This window comes from Rana temporaria, chromosome 6 (assembly GCF_905171775.1).
Source record: "Rana temporaria chromosome 6, aRanTem1.1, whole genome shotgun sequence".
Classification (NCBI taxonomy): Eukaryota; Metazoa; Chordata; class Amphibia; order Anura; family Ranidae; genus Rana; species Rana temporaria.
Genome location: NC_053494.1, coordinates 43,554,563 through 43,570,835, shown reverse-complemented (window position 1 = coordinate 43,570,835; position 16,273 = coordinate 43,554,563). Strand labels below are relative to the sequence as shown.

At 44.8% G+C, this 16,273-nt stretch overlaps 1 protein-coding gene across 1 annotated transcript in view; it reads right to left on the bottom strand.

Moving 5' to 3' along the window:
• Window positions 1-16,273, bottom strand: part of LOC120943423 (interleukin-4 receptor subunit alpha-like) — a 106,489-nt gene that overhangs the window by 42,164 nt on the left and 48,052 nt on the right. Inside the window, exons 3-5 of the mRNA XM_040356710.1 lie at window positions 15,256-15,397; window positions 11,656-11,831; window positions 2,616-2,764 (exon numbers count right to left, since the gene is read on the bottom strand). Of these exons, the coding sequence (XP_040212644.1) occupies window positions 2,616-2,764; window positions 11,656-11,831; window positions 15,256-15,397 (467 nt within the window). The remainder of the gene's footprint in view (window positions 1-2,615; window positions 2,765-11,655; window positions 11,832-15,255; window positions 15,398-16,273) is intronic.

The following is a 16,273-nucleotide window of genomic DNA, read 5'->3' as shown; positions in this document are numbered from 1 at the left end:
GTGCATACAAACAATGAGTGTTATTACCTTATTGTTGATTCTGTTAAAGTCTGCCAAGCCCTATCAGATAAGTCCATGACCGGCATTAAGCTGGACATACACTAGTAGAATTTTGTAGGAAACATTCTTTCGATTTTTTAATGATTATTGAGGGTTATATTAATGATTTATTTTGACCATAGTTGTGAGAAAATTTGAAGGAATCAAGATGCAACATTTTCCTCAAATGAAATTGTACCTGTGAATGTGGTTTTTGTTTGGGGAAAAAAATGAACATATTGTGTTGGGAGGAAATTATATATGATATATGGCCAGCTTAAAGGGATTTTAAAGGATGTTTTTCCCCCTAAATAGCTTCCTTTACCTTAGTGCAGTCCTCCTTCACTTACCTCATCGTTCCATTTTGTTTTTAAATGTCCTTATTTCTTCTGAAAAATACTCACTTCCTGTTCTTCTGTCTGTAACTACACACCGTAATGCAGGGCTTTCTCCCTGGTGTGGAGAGCCTCTTGAGGGGACGAGCAGGAATGTCAGGACACTCTCTACTTTTCAGATAGAGAAAGGAGCTGTGTGTTAGTGGGCGTCCTGACACTCCTGCTTGCCCCCTCAAGAGGCTTTCTCCACACCAGGGAGAAAGCCTTGCATTGCGGTGGTGAGTTACAGACAGAAGAACAGGAAGTGAGGATTTCTCAGAAGTAATAAGGACATTTAAAAGCAAAATTGAAGGATGAGGTAAGTGATAGGAGGACTACACTAAGGTAAAGGAAGCTATTTAGGGAAATAAATGTTTTCCTTTACAACCCCTTTAAGTCAGCAGCTAAAGACCACTCTGCTGTGTGTGAGGACAACAGTCTCTGTACAGTGGTCTGACACTAATGCTCCCTGCTGAGATCAGAGCTGTAGAGCTAACTGGGAAAAGGGTGTATAGATAAGAACTGCACTTAAACTTGTATTATTCCAAGTCACATTAAAGGGGTTGTAAAGGTTCGTGTTTTTTCACCTTAAAGCATTCTATGGGGGCGGAGCCGAGTTATACAGTCGGCGGCTATAGCCGCCGGCTGTATCACGTGAGCGCGCCTGCAAGCTAACCCCCTTGGGAGAGAGCTTCGCATGAAGGGGGTTAGCTGATGCGGGGAGGAGCTGAGACAGCCGCCAAGGGCCCTCAGAAGACGTGGATCGTGGCCACTATGTGCAAAACTAACTGCACAGTGGAGGTAAGTATAACATGTTTGTTATTTATTTATTTTTATATTTGAACCTTTACAACCTCTTTAATATGTTATCCACAATAGGTCACAGCCATGCTGATTCCACCCAAATAAACCACGCCCTTCTTTTTTCTTTTAATAACATTTTTTTTTTATATTAGTTGTCTCAATAAAATAAACAGTACACAGGTACAAGTGTAAAAAAGAAAAATGACAATGCGTGAGGAAAACGTCATGGCATTGAGAAGGAAGGAACCTTCTTCAAATTTTTGCATTATACATTTCAACTTCAATAGTGACAAAATTTAGGACAACACCTTCTTAACGTGTTTCACCACATGCTGGCTTGCTCAAGCCACTGATAAAGCCTTGTGATCAAGCCACTATGTGGTGAAACACAGTAGGAGGAGATGGATTCTTTGGGTAATATTGATATGGCTGTTACCTATTTTGGATGACCCACTAAAGACTTGGAAAAAGTTTAAGTGCTTTTCCTATCTATAAATCTTCATGTAATGACAAATGGGTAGATTCAGGTAGGGGCGCGCTAATTTGCGGAAGCGTAGCCTAGCGTGTTTACACTACGCCGCCTTAAGTAAGAGAGGCAAGTACATGATTCTCAAGGCACTTACCTCCTTACTTAGGGCGGCGTAGTGTAAACGCGGCAGGCGTAAGGGCGCCTAATTCAAATGGGTTGGCGGGGGGCGTGTTGTATGGTAATGAGGCTTGACCTCACGTTTTTGACGTTTTTTGTTACTGCGCATGCGCCAGGCGCCTACATTTCCCAGTGCGCATTGCGGCTAAGTACGCCGTACGGGCCTATTGATTTCGACGTGGACGTAAAGGATGTAAATCCCGATTCGCGGACGACTTACGCAAACAACGTAAACATTTCGAATCTCGCGGCGGGAACGGCAGCCATACTTTAACATTGTTATTCCACCTCATAGGTGGATGACTTTAGGCCGCCTAAGGCCTTACGGAAACGGCGTAAAGCGACTGCGGCGGCCAGGCGTACGTTTGTGAATCGACGTAGAAACTCATTTACATATTCTACGCCAGCCGCAATGGAAGCGCCACCTAGCGGCCATCCGAAAAATTGCAATCAAAGATAGGACGGCGCAAGCCGTCGTATCTTATATAGGTTTAAGCGTATCTCTGTTTGAGCATACGCTTAAACTTAGGTCGGCGTAGATTCTGAGTTAGGTCGGCTTATCTACTGATAAGCCGGCCTAACTCTTTGTGAATCTACCTAAAACTGTTTTGGAACCTGCACCAGGAGTCCGGAGAATAAGGTAGGAGCAGGTCTTGAGTGTTGGGACTCAGAAATAGGTGTGCCAGACTGGTCTAGAAAAATGTCTTTATTATCTCTTACTAATTTGATTACCAAGGATCGAAGAAAATTACCTCTGTTGGATCTTGCTTTGAGGTAATTTGGACGTCATACTTCAGCTTTTGGAATAAATAATTTTCCCACGTGTAACCGCTGTCCCAGTGAACTTTTGCAATCTCACCATTATGCTCTATAGTGACATTTACTGGAGCTCTAGGTTTAACTGTATAATGGAAAAAGATACAGTCACAGTAGGTCTTAAAGGTACAATCCATTCAAGCACCAAAAGGTTGCATGTAAACCACCTGATGAGTTGCTTTCATTTTCATTGACCCTTTTTCTGCATTTATCTGTCCTATAGCTACTCCTTATATTTGATGGTATATATTTTGTTAATCTGAGTCTGTGAAATCACAAGGATCTCTGTAATGTTGAAAAATTTTCAGTGCTAATTCAAGTAGCTCCTTGAGTTCTAATGAGTGTCAGGAACATTTATACTGCGATAAGAGATGTTGGCTACACACCACTGCTGTGAAGATGCTTCAATCCTTTATTCCATATAGTTATAAAATGAAGACAGCACAAAAAAACAGAGGCCCGGATTCACGTAGAATGGCGTATCTTTGTGCGGGCGTAACGTATCCTATTTACGTTACGCCTCCGCAACTTTTACAGGCAAGTGCCGTATTCTCAAACGAAAGTTGCGACGGCGTAGCGTAAATAGGCCGGCGTAAGCCCGCCTAATTCAAATGTGGTAGATGTGGGCGTGTGTTATGTAAATTGTATGTGACCCCACGTAAATGACGCTTTTTACGAACGGCGCATGCGTGTCCGTGAAAGTATCCCAGTGCGCATGCTCCAAATTAACCCGCAAGAAGCTAATGCTTTTGACGTGAACGCAAATGACGCCCAGCCCTATTCGCGAACGACTTACGCAAACGACGTAAAATTTTCAAAATTTGACGTGGGAACGACGTCCATACTTAACATTGGTACGCCGCATCTACGCCTCATATAGAAGGGGTAACTTTACGCCGGGAAAAGCCTAACGTAAACGGCGTATCTGTACTGCGTCGGCCGGGCGTACGTTCGTGAATTCGCGTGTCTAGCTGATTTACATATTTCTAGCGGCCAGCGTAAATATGCAGTTAAGATACGACGGCGTAAGAGACTTACGACGGTCGGATCTAATACAAATCTATGCGTAACTGATTCTAAGAATCAGGCGCATAGATACGACGGCTCGGACTCAGAGTTACAACGGCGTATCTGGAGATACGCCGGCGTAACTCGTTTCAGAATCCAGGCCAGAGAGTGCTGTGGCTGGTAACACGTTTCACACATATGCTAGTGCTTATTCATAACAAACAGGAAATCGGAAGTGTGATCCCTAAAAGTCACCTTACGCCTGTCTGGTGATTGACCTCAGAACACACTGCCTTCTTTCAAACCCGCATTCCCAATGGACTAAATTTCAAATGGGATGTTAGCCACTTTTATGATTGAATTGTGGGAGTTCTCCCTTCTGCATGAACTGGTTTTGAAAATCCATCCCAAATGTTGGTACTGGCATAGCGAATAAACTTAATTAAGATTTATTGATTTGTGAGATGGATTTATACAAAAAATAACCTTCTTTTTAGTGATAAGAACTCCTGTGACTTGCTACGGTTTTAAAGTGGATGTATGCCCGATTCATGAAATTTGAGCTGGGCACATATTTTGGTAGTGTTTTCTTATCTCGCTCCAGAGCACTAAGTCCTGTGTCTTTATGGCGCTCCGTTCCTCTGTTATCAGCATTATAACTGTAGCGCTACCCCCTCAGGAGCCGCTGATTGTTTTGGGATTGGCGTATTAAGTTACCTCTATGTGTTGTCTAGGGGTGAAGGTAGTGAGCAGAGCAATAAGCGAATGTCCAATTCGTAGATAAGGTTTTCTGAATGCTTTATTTCCTGGCCCAACACGACCAACATCAACTTAAGGTAGACAGGAAAGGTTGATGAAGTAAGAGAACTTTGCGGTATCAGGCTTTGGATAGAAGGAAAGCAATCCTGCTTTCTGTACTAGTACAGTTCGTTGCCACTCTAACCAGAATGGGTGAAGTGCCCCCGGACAGACCTCTGCCACAGGCCTGGCAGCCGAAGCGTCACTTTAAGATTGCTGGGAGAAAAAAGTCTCTGCCACTGACTTGGCTCTGATTAGATTATGATGCCAGATGAAACCTCTGCCACAGGCCCAATGCTGACAATGTGAACAGCAGAGCGAATCCTCCCAGTAAATTACGTTAGGGTCACCGGTTGACAGTGCAAGTGTACCTGTCAATGTCCCGGTCACCAGATCCCCGATGGTTCGTTCAACCCTTTTGGATAACCTGCCTCCGGGTTTTCCTCAAGCCGATCCCCCACCGAACGGCATACAGCCTGGGATCTCCTCAGTGGAAGGGGGACCCAGTAAGTCACTGGGACCCCTCTGTGGCATCAGTTGCTCCAGGCCAGGAGGGCCCAGGGTCTGGAACTCCACGTTGTGCGTGACCCCAGGCCAGGTAGGCCATAGTGGTGGGGCCCGCGATGTGCGCACACCCTAAAGGTGGGTGCCGCACCCGGAACCAGGAACCCGCAAAGAACCAAGAACAACGGCCTACGCCACAGAAATACCCCCTCCCAGCATGCACAGCGAGGCTCAACTCCTCTCATTGGCTGCTGGGAAGCAGCGGCTCCGCCTGGATCCCCTCTGGCGCCACCTGCCGTCCAGAGATGAGACGTATCTCTGGACACACAGACTGACCCACAGAACAATCCAGATTTGGCGACAGCCAAATTTAACATAATCAAGAATGAGAGCAACTTACCTCTCTCATTCTCCCACTAACTTTAGCGTAGTGCCCTTACTGAATGTAAAGGGGGCGCTACATAACTTCTGACAACAACCGAGATAAAAGCAGCTGAAAATTTGTGTTGAGGGAGGTTGCTATAAATAGAGTAGCAGAGAGCTTGTCTTGTCACAGCAAAGCTCTGAAAGTATCTTTCTTCTTCTGCCAATGTGGAGGGGGGGGGGCGTGTGCATTTCCTCCAATCTGCTGTCCCCCAGTGTAAGCCAAGACTTCACTGTTACTGCTTAATGAGGAAGTGAAAATTCTAACCCGATGTAAGAATTCTAAAGAATATAGAAAGCTACTGACAGCAGATATACATGTAAAACATATGTAGGGAGATTTGTTTTATCCCTGTGTATCATCTGAGGCTGTTAACTTCAGTGGGTATATGTAAAGGTTTACATCCACTTTAATTGTATTGTATTGCATTGTTTATTTTTTTGATTTCTCTTAACCACTTGCCGACTGCCACATGCCGATGTACGTCGGTAGAATGGCACGGCTGCGCATATTGGAGTACAGGTACGCCCCCTTTAATATGCACAGCCGCGCGCGCGACCCGGTCGGGTACTCCGTGACCGCACCCGCAGGACCCGATCGCCACCGGTGTCCCGCGATCGGGTCACAGAGCTGAAGAACGGGGAGAGGTAAGTATAAACAAACCTCTCCCCGTGCTTCCTAGTCAGACTGTCACTGATCGTCTGTTCCCTGTCATAGATAAATAGAAAAAGACTGTGAAGTCTGAGACTAGGAGAAAATGGACTTTGTAGGCACCAGATTTTTTAAAAAAAATATAAATAATTTTAATTTGAACAGTACATTAGCACAAAAAACACTGAACAATTGCTCAATTTGATAATCAGAAAAAGAAAAACAACACAAAATACAAATAACTCAATTCCTGTCCCTTTCAGAAAGACACCGCTGATAGCCACAGGGCTAGATGTAAAAATACACAATAAGCGCTGGGTGGCGTTGTAGACTTCAAGAGATGGTGCAGGAGGAGTTTGGATAAAAGTGGGGATCAGCTCAACATGTTTCGCGACGTTGTCGCTTCTTCGGGAGCTTCGAAAAACGGTGTTTAGAAACTTTGAAGAGTGCTCAGCAGCGTCCAGAATTAAATATATGATCAGACCAACTACCTTAGTCAGATGAAATGAGATACCAAGGGTCAAAGCCACACTGACCATGCACCGCCGGGCAGGTTTGAACCAGTTGGGGTATCTTAAAAGAGGTATAAGGGCCTAGGCATTCAGAGGACAATTCCAAGAGCTGGAAAAGGGGAACGCCCTTAGATAGAAAATACTGGGACACCAGAAGGTAAAGGGTCCATGTGAATTCCCTCCTAACTTGATAATAAAGGACTGGATAACAAGTCAATTCACAAAAATTGCCACAAGATGGCAGCGTTGAGCGTTAGGCTGGAGCGAGGAGTGAGGAAACCCCCACAGTGGAACAGCAATCAGCCAATGCTTGACTAGCAGATGGAACGATCTTGGGCAGTGAAATGGTGTATAGGCCCCCTGGACGTCCGTCCTGGCTGGCATTCAACGTTGCTCTTTGTTGAATGCCAGCCAGGACGGACGTCCAGGGGGCCTATACACCATTTCACTGCCCAAGATCGTTCCATCTGCTAGTCAAGCATTGGCTGATTGCTGTTCCACTGTGGGGGTTTCCTCACTCCTCGCTCCAGCCTAACGCTCAACGCTGCCATCTTGTGGCAATTTTTGTGAATTGACTTGTTATCCAGTCCTTTATTATCAAGTTAGGAGGGAATTCACATGGACCCTTTACCTTCTGGTGTCCCAGTATTTTCTATCTAAGGGCGTTCCCCTTTTCCAGCTCTTGGAATTGTCCTCTGAATGCCTAGGCCCTTATACCTCTTTTAAGATACCCCAACTGGTTCAAACCTGCCCGGCGGTGCATGGTCAGTGTGGCTTTGACCCTTGGTATCTCATTTCATCTGACTAAGGTAGTTGGTCTGATCATATATTTAATTCTGGACGCTGCTGAGCACTCTTCAAAGTTTCTAAACACCGTTTTTCGAAGCTCCCGAAGAAGCGACAACGTCGCGAAACATGTTGAGCTGATCCCCACTTTTATCCAAACTCCTCCTGCACCATCTCTTGAAGTCTACAACGCCACCCAGCGCTTATTGTGTATTTTTACATCTAGCCCTGTGGCTATCAGCGGTGTCTTTCTGAAAGGGACAGGAATTGAGTTATTTGTATTTTGTGTTGTTTTTCTTTTTCTGATTATCAAATTGAGCAATTGTTCAGTGTTTTTTGTGCTAATGTACTGTTCAAATTAAAATTATTTATATTTTTTTAAAAAAATCTGGTGCCTACAAAGTCCATTTTCTCCTAGTCTCAGACTTCACAGTCTTTTTCTATTTATCTACATTATTCAGGATGTGGCACCTTATATTAAGGGGTGTTTGATTACCACCCCAGGGCAATCGTAATTCTAAATATAAATGTTCCCTGTCATAGGGAACGACGATCAGTGACATGACACGCCAAGCCACGCCCCCCCACACAGTAAGAATCACTCATTAGGCCACACTTAACCCCTTCAGTGCCCCCTGGTGGTTAACCCCTTCATTGCAGTTTCATTTTCACAGTAATCGGTGCATTTTTATAGCACTGATCGCTGTAAAAATGACAATGGTCAATGACAAAATGACAATGTCCGTCATAATGTCGCAGTCGTGATAAAAATGGCTGAAAAATTATTAATAAAAATGCCATAAAACTATCCCCTATTTTGTAGACGCTATGGCCCAGATTCACGAAGCACTTACGCCGACGTATAACAAGTTACGCCGACGTAAGTGCAAATGTGCGCCATCGTATCTGTGCGCCAGACCCACAAACTAAGATCTGCCTAAAAACAGGCTACACCCCGCCAACGTATCTTGCTTACGCCGGCGTAGAGTGGGCGCACATTTAGGCTGGGAGCATGGTGCCGCTCCCATTGATTAGCCATTCAAACATGCAAATGAGGGAAATACGACCATTCACGATTGTGCGTGTGACCGGCGCATGCTACGCGAGATGCGCGTAAGTTGTACGTCCGGCGTAAAGTTATTCCCCATAAAGGAGGTGCAACCCAGCAACAGACATGCTCAGGTCTGCACCAGGGAACACAAGCCGTTGTATTGTGCGTTGGACGTGTGTCTGGCTGGCCGTACGTTATGTTCGCGGCGTACGCAGTGATCCGGCGTAGCTTAGGCAGTTGTGCCGGCGTGGTTGTGAGCAGGCACATAGGGGTGCGTCCACGTCACGGCGCATGCCCAGTTCATGATACGTACCTGTCTGGCGCTCGGCCCAGCATTTGCATGGGGTCCCACCTCATTTGCATGGGTTCACGCCCACTTCCACCTACTCCGAAGTGCGCCTTCGAAACCCACGCCACGCTGGCGCATCGTTGAGGGGCACTGGCTTGCTGAATGCAATGCTTGCCTCTCTGCGCTGCGTTGGCGTAGCATACAGTGTGTGCTCTACGGGGGCGTAATGTGCGCCCTGCTCTCTGTGAATCTGGGCCTAAAACTTTTGTGCAAACCAATCAATAAACGCTTATTGTGATTTTTTTACCAAAAATATGTAGAAGAATACGTATCGGCCTAAACTGAGGAAAACAATGTATTTTTTATATATTTTGGGGGGATATTTATTATAGCAAAAAGTAAAAAATAGTTGTTTTTTTTTCAAAATTGTCGCTCTATTTTTGTTTATAGCGCAAAAAATAAAAAGCGCAGAGGTGATCAAATACCACCAAAAGAAAGCTCTATTTGTAGGAAAAAAAAGGACATCAATTTTGTTTGGGAACCGCATCTTTCAGGCGGCGTAGCGTATCGTATTTACGCTACACCGCCCTAAGTCAGAGAGGCAAGTGCTGTATTCACAAAGCACTTGCCTCCTAAGTTACGGCGTAGGAGACTTTCGCCGCTCGTATCTTAGCCTAATTTAAGCATATCTGATTTCCAGAATACGCTTAAATTTAGGACGGCGTAGATTCAGAGTTACGATGGCGTATCTACTGATACGCCGGCGTAAAGCTATCTGAATCCAGCTAATTATTTTTTACTTTTTGCTATAATAAATATCCATTTTTTAAAAAAAAAAACATTTCCTCAGTTTAGGCCGATACGTATTCTTCTACATATTTATAAAAGTACAAAATAGGGGATAGATTTATAGCATATTTATTATTTTTTTTTTTTACTAATGCAACTTAAAACGTGAAATTAATATACGAGATTGACTCATTAGATGCAAAGCAAGATAGTTCAAGCCGTGATTTGTCATAAATGTGATGATTATGGCTTACAGCTCATGAAAACCCCAAATACACAATCTCCGAAAATTTGAATATTGTGAAAAGGTGTAACATTCTCGGCTCAAAGTGTCCCACTCTAATTAGCTAATTAAGCCATAACACCTGCAAAGGGTTCCTGAGCCTTTAAATGGTCTCTCAGTCTGGTTCAGTAGGAATCACAATCATGGGAAAGACTGCTGACTTGACAGTTGTACAGAAAAACATCATCGACACCCTCCATAAGGAGTCTATCTCATATATTAGTTTCACCTTTTAAGTTGTATTAGTGAAATAAATGAACTTTTGCACGATATTCTAATTTTTTGAGTATCACCTGTATATATTGCTCACCAATCCACTGACTCATTCTTTTCACCGTGCTGTACATTCAACGTTCCACATTATTCAATTCTTTATGCGGTGCTGTACATTCTCTATTTCACACAGCCTCATTCTGTATGCTGTGCTGTACATTTTATACTTCTAATTCCATTCTAAACACTGTGCTGTCCACAGTGGGACATGAAACACTGCCCACGCCTTCATTGTTTCATTTCTAATTTCTTAGTATCACTGGTGGCAATGCAAGAATAGGGTTTGTACTTCTTGTGATGACTCTAAGGCCCCGTACAGACGACCGAACATGTATGCTGAAACTGGTCCGCGGACCAGTTTCAGCATACATGTTCGGTCGTGTGTAGACCCGAGCGGGCAGGATTCCAGCAAACATTTGCCCGCCGGGCCTTTTCCCAGCGGACAAATATTTCCGGGCTTGTTTTAAAACAGCCCGCTGGAATCCTGCCCGCTCGGACATGTTCGGTCGTCTGTACAGACCTACCGTACATGTCCGAGCGCCCGCCATCCCTCGCATGCGTCGAATGACTTTGACGCATGCGTGGAAGCATTTAACTGGCAGGCCCGCCCACGTCGCCGCGTCATCGTCGCGGCGACGGCGCGGACACGCCCCGCGTATTGTTTACGCGCGGATTTCTATACGATGGTTAGTACAGCCGTCGTACAGAAATCCCCGGGCAGACATGTACGGTGAAAACGGTCCGACGGACCGGTTTCATCGTACATGTTTGCTCGTCAGTACCCGGCCTAAGACCACCATGTAAAAGAGGATAAATACCCATCAGGCAAACGGCCTATGCAGTTCTCCAGCCGCCAATGGTATCTGAAACTTCCAGGTGATATATAGAGGTACATAGAGGTTGGCAAAGCATCCACAGTTGGACCAGATAGGAAGTCCCGGGAAGGGGACCCGAGAAGAGGAGGATCCAGGCTGCCCTGTGCAAAACTACTACATAGAGGAGGTAAGTATAACATGTTTATTATTATTTATTTATTTTTAAAACAAGCCTTTACAATCACTTTAAGAGCCAGTTCACACAGGGGCGACTCATCACGCGCCTCAGCCGCCTGACAAGTCGCGTTCCGCTCTATTCAATAGAACTGTTCTAATAGGAGTAGAAAAATACTTAGGAAAAGGTTCTTTTACAACTTTGGGGGCGACTTGCATTGACTTCAATACAGAGGTCATTTTGCAAGTCGCCTCTCAAGTCGCCTTGAGATCGCCTTGCCGAGTCGTCCCCAAAAACGTGCCGCCCCTGTGTGAACCGGCTCTTAATCCTTACCTACATAGAAAACTCCCATCTTCCAACATGACAAATCTGGGTGTGATCACAATTTTAATCACTCTGTATGGACTTAGAATCAGCCACTACTAGCATAGTAATAAGATACAAACCACCCAAAATCATCTGAGCACCTGGCCAGTTACATCCATAAAGCCCTACAACTCTCAATCCATTGAACACATTATTATTACACTGTAAATATGAGTGAAAACTTTGATACAACAATGTCCAATTTACTTAAATTGTAATATTCTTCAATTAGTTGGCATTAGTGAGTTTTACCTTTTTCTGCTGCTGAAATAGTTGTGTTTGCGATGGAAATCCCATGCGACTTAATTTGAATATAATACTCATCAGAAGCCACAAAGAAAAGAACTTTAATGTGGCAGATACATCCTGTATATAACATAGTATCAGCCACAGCTACCGGTATACTCTCTGGAACACAGCGTAAAGGTCTGTGGAAGAAGAAGAAGAAGAAGAAGAAGAAAAAAAAAAAATCATTCCATTATATCATTTCCCACCAGTCTTTACATAAATGTATCCAAATTGGGAAAAAATTGGCATTAGTTCTATTTTAACAACTTAAGGACCGCCCACTGCATATATACTGCAACAGGGTGGCTCTATTGCGTGAAACAACGTACGTGTACATTGTTTCATGCAATAGATAGCAATAGATAGTGTGGGTGTGCGTGCGCCCGCTGCGCGGAGGCGGAGCCGATGCGCGTGTCCAGTGGACCCAATGTCACAGAGAGGCAGAATGGGGATCTGTCCATGTAAACAAGGCAGATCCCTGTTCTGACAGAGGAGAACATGGAACATCGTCTGTTCCTAGTAATCAGGAAACAGCGTTCTCTGTGTTCTTCCTGTCAGTACTTCCCCCACACAGTTATAAACACCCTGAGGGAACACATTTAACTCTTTGATTGCCCCTGTAGTTAACCCCTTCCCTACCAATGTCTTTTATACAGTGATCAGTGCATTTTTTTTTTAGCACTGATCATTTTATTGGTGTCACTGGTACCCAAAAAGTGTCAGATTTGTCTGCCGCAATGTTGCAGTCCCGCTAAAAATCGCCACCATTACCAGTAAAAACACAAAAAAATATTAAAAGTCCATAAATCAATCCCATAGTTTATAGACGCTATAACTTCTGCACAAACCAATCAATATACGCTTGTTGGGATTTTTTTTTACCAACGACCACGCAATTGTCAGTTAAAGGCCTTGTACTCACGAGCAGACATGTCCGATGAAACCGGTCCGCGGACCGTTTTCATCGGACATGTCTGCCTGGGGACTTCTGTTCGATGGCTGTACACACCATCGAACAGAGGTCCGCGCGTAAACAATACGCGGGGCGTGTCCGCGGTGTCGCCGTGTCGATGATGCGGTGTCTTTAAAATGCTTCCACGCATGCGTCAAAGTCATTCGAAGCATGCGAGGGATGGCGGGCGGCCGGACATGTACGGTAGGTCTGTACAGACGACCGTACATGTCCGGGCGGACAGGTTTCCAGCGGACTGTTTTAAAGCAAGTCCAGGAAACAGTTGTCCGCTGGAAACCTGTCCGATCCGCCCGAAAATGGTCCTCTCGTGCCTACACACGGCCAAACATGTCTGCTGAAACTGGTCCGCGGACCAGTTTCAGCAGACATGTTTGGTCGTGAGTACGGGGCCAAAGGGATGCAGTGCCGTATTTCAATCCTTCTGGGGCTGAAGCGGTTAAATCTAGTTTTGATTTTTATTTGCTTAGCGCTTACAAAGCCCCAGTGGGTGGTCCTAGACAGTACAGTGAGGTGGGGTCTACCTTCAATTCTATAACAGATCCCCATAAGGATAAGGGTCTGGTATGTACTGTATTTTTAGGGGAAACCCCATGCAGTTATATTTTTATTCTATATATACATATATATATTGTGACAGTGTGGTACCCACCAGGGTAATGACGCTGGATTCTCAACCAGTTTCTCCCTAACTAACTAGGTCCAGGCTACCCATGTGCGTACCTTCCCTAAGATGTTAGTTCACATGTAATAGAGTCCTGGCTCCGATCACATCCTTTAGCTTGGCCTCTCGGCCCCTTTCGGTGCAGGCATCAGCTTTTTCGGGCGCCAAGCCTTTCCCTTCGTGGAAAATGCAGAGATGGCTTAACCCCTTCCCACCTGGGAAGGCTGCAAAACTCAATGGGCCAGATTCAGGTAGATCCGCGCAATATTTGCGTGGGCAAAGGGCAACGATTTTTGCTCTGCGCCCACGCAAATATTTTGATATGCCCGCGATTCACGGAGCAGTAGCGCCGTAAATTGCGCGGGCGCTATGCTAAATAGCCCGGCGTAAGGGCGCCTAATGTAAATGATCCCGCCGGGGGCGGGAATCATTTAAATTAGGCGCGCTCCCGCGCCGAGCGAACAGCGCATGCTCCGTCGGGAAACTTTCCCGACGTGCATTGCGGCAAATGACGTCGCAAGGACGTCATTTGCTTCTAAGTGAACGTGAATGGCGTCCAGCGCCATTCACGAATCACTTACGTAAACGACGTGAAATTTAAATTTCACGAGCGGGAAGGGCGGCTATACTTTAGCATTGGCTGCCCCTGCTATAGCAGGAGCAACCTTGCGCTAAAGTCGCCGTACGGAAACTCCGTACCTTGCGTGCGCAGGGCCCGCGCAACTTTTGTGAATCGGTGGTAGTATGCAATTTGCATACTATACGCCGATCACAATGGCCACGCCCCCTAGCGGACAACGCAAGAATGCAGCCTGAGATATGAAGGCATAAGGAGGCTTATGCCTGTCATATCCTAGGCTGCAGTCCGCGTAGCGATGTTCCTGAATCAGGGGCATTTGCTACGCGGGAGCAAAACAGCTATTAGGTTGCGCGGGCGCAATAGCTTCTTGAATCTGGGCCAATCTTAATACTTGTAAGCACCTGTTTACATCCTCTAATTGAAAACGCGAAGGAGCTGGGCTGAAAATTGTCAGCTGAACAGCGACTACATCCAAACAAATGCAGCTGCTGTTTGGGTATTGTGATAGACAATGAAATTGTATTATAAAAAAGTAAGGGGCAAATCCACGTACATCGGCGCATTGCTGCGTCCGGCGTAGCGTATCTCTGATACGCTACGCCGCCCTAACTTACAGCGTAATTTCCTTATCCAGAAAGAATTTGCGCCGTAAGTTACGGCGGCGTAGTGTAACTTTGGCGGCGTAAGGGCGCACAATTCAAATGGATGTGATGGGGGCATGTTTTATGTAAATACGTCTTGACCCGACGTAAATTACGTTTTTTTTAACGGCTCATGCGCCGTCCGTGGGGGTATCCCAGTGCGCATGCTCTAAATTAACCCGCAACAAGCCGTGACGTTACGACGTGAACGTCATTCTACACAAAGCCCTATTCGCGAACGACTTACGCAAACGACGTAAAAAATTCAAAATTCGACGCGGGAACGACGGCCATACTTAACATAGGATACGCCTCATATAGTAGGGGTAACTATACGCCAAAAAAAGCCTTACAGAAACAACGTAAAAAAATGCGCCGGACATACGTTCGCGGATCGCCGTATCTAGCTAATTTGCATACCCAACGCGGAAATCTACGGAAACGCCACCTAGCGGCCAGCGTAAATATGCACCTTAGATCCGACGGCGTACTAAGACGTACGCCAGTCGGATCTAGCACAGCTTCAGGCGTATCTTGTTTTGTGGATACAAAACAAAGATACGCCGGAGCAAAGTAGAAGTGACGCGGCATATCAATAGATATGCCAGCGTAACTTCTTTGTGGATCTGCCCCTAAATGTATACTGGATTAAAGCATAGTGCAGGTGACACCAAGGACACGGGCATTCATAGACAACCAAATAACTTACACTCTAAAACGCATTTTTTTACACTCCAGCTGGAAGTCATGACTGCAGGAGATGCCGGGGTCTGGGACTCTCCAAGAGCAAAACATTTCAGTAAGATAGTCATTGAAGCAATCCAAGTCTGTAATGTTATGTCTTCTTTGGGCTGTGTAGATAAAAATAAACTTCAAGAAAGATATGCTTTTCTTTATAGTCTGTTATTTTTTTGAAAACAGGAAAGGCTGTTAGAAACTAAAATGTATGTATGGCTAAACATATTTTTAGTTTTAGAGTAGAGAAGTGTAAAACCCCTGTCAGCTATGTGTAAAGTATTGTAAAGTTTTCCTTTCGTCCTGGACATGCAACAGGAAGTGAGTAGAAATCTCTACAGTTCTCACTGGAACAAGTGCCCCCATTTCAAGAAGTACCTTCACCTCTTAATTTCCGTCAGGATAAACTCAGACGGATTTTTCTGACGGAATTCCGTTCAAGCTTTGTTGCATACACACTGTCACACCTAATTCCGGCCGTCCAAAACGCGGTGACGCACAACACTACGACGAGTCAAGAAAAATTATATTCAATGCTTCCGAGCATGCATTGACTTGATTCTGAGCATGCGTGTTTTTTTCTCTGTCGGAGTTCCACACAGACGATCAGAATTTGTGATAGAATTTCATCTTTAATTGTATTTCTAAAAAATGTTTGGCCATTTACAGTACCCCTTTTTATTTTATAATAGCCCTTTTGTATAATAGGACTCTACTGCTGATTTTTATTATTTCTTTCTAGTTTTTCAAAGATGGCAATCATTAATAAATAGACTAAGAAGAACTAGACCTGATATTTATTTTTGTAGTACACCACTATTACTTTACCTCACTTTACTTTACAATACTTTACACGTAGCTGAATATTTTCCATTTACAAGTGGGAGAATGTTTCCATTGTCCTTGTATTCTGATGCCACGTACACACGATCATTTTTCGGCATTAAAAAAAACTACGTTTTTCAGCATGTAGAAAAACTTTGGGCCAGATT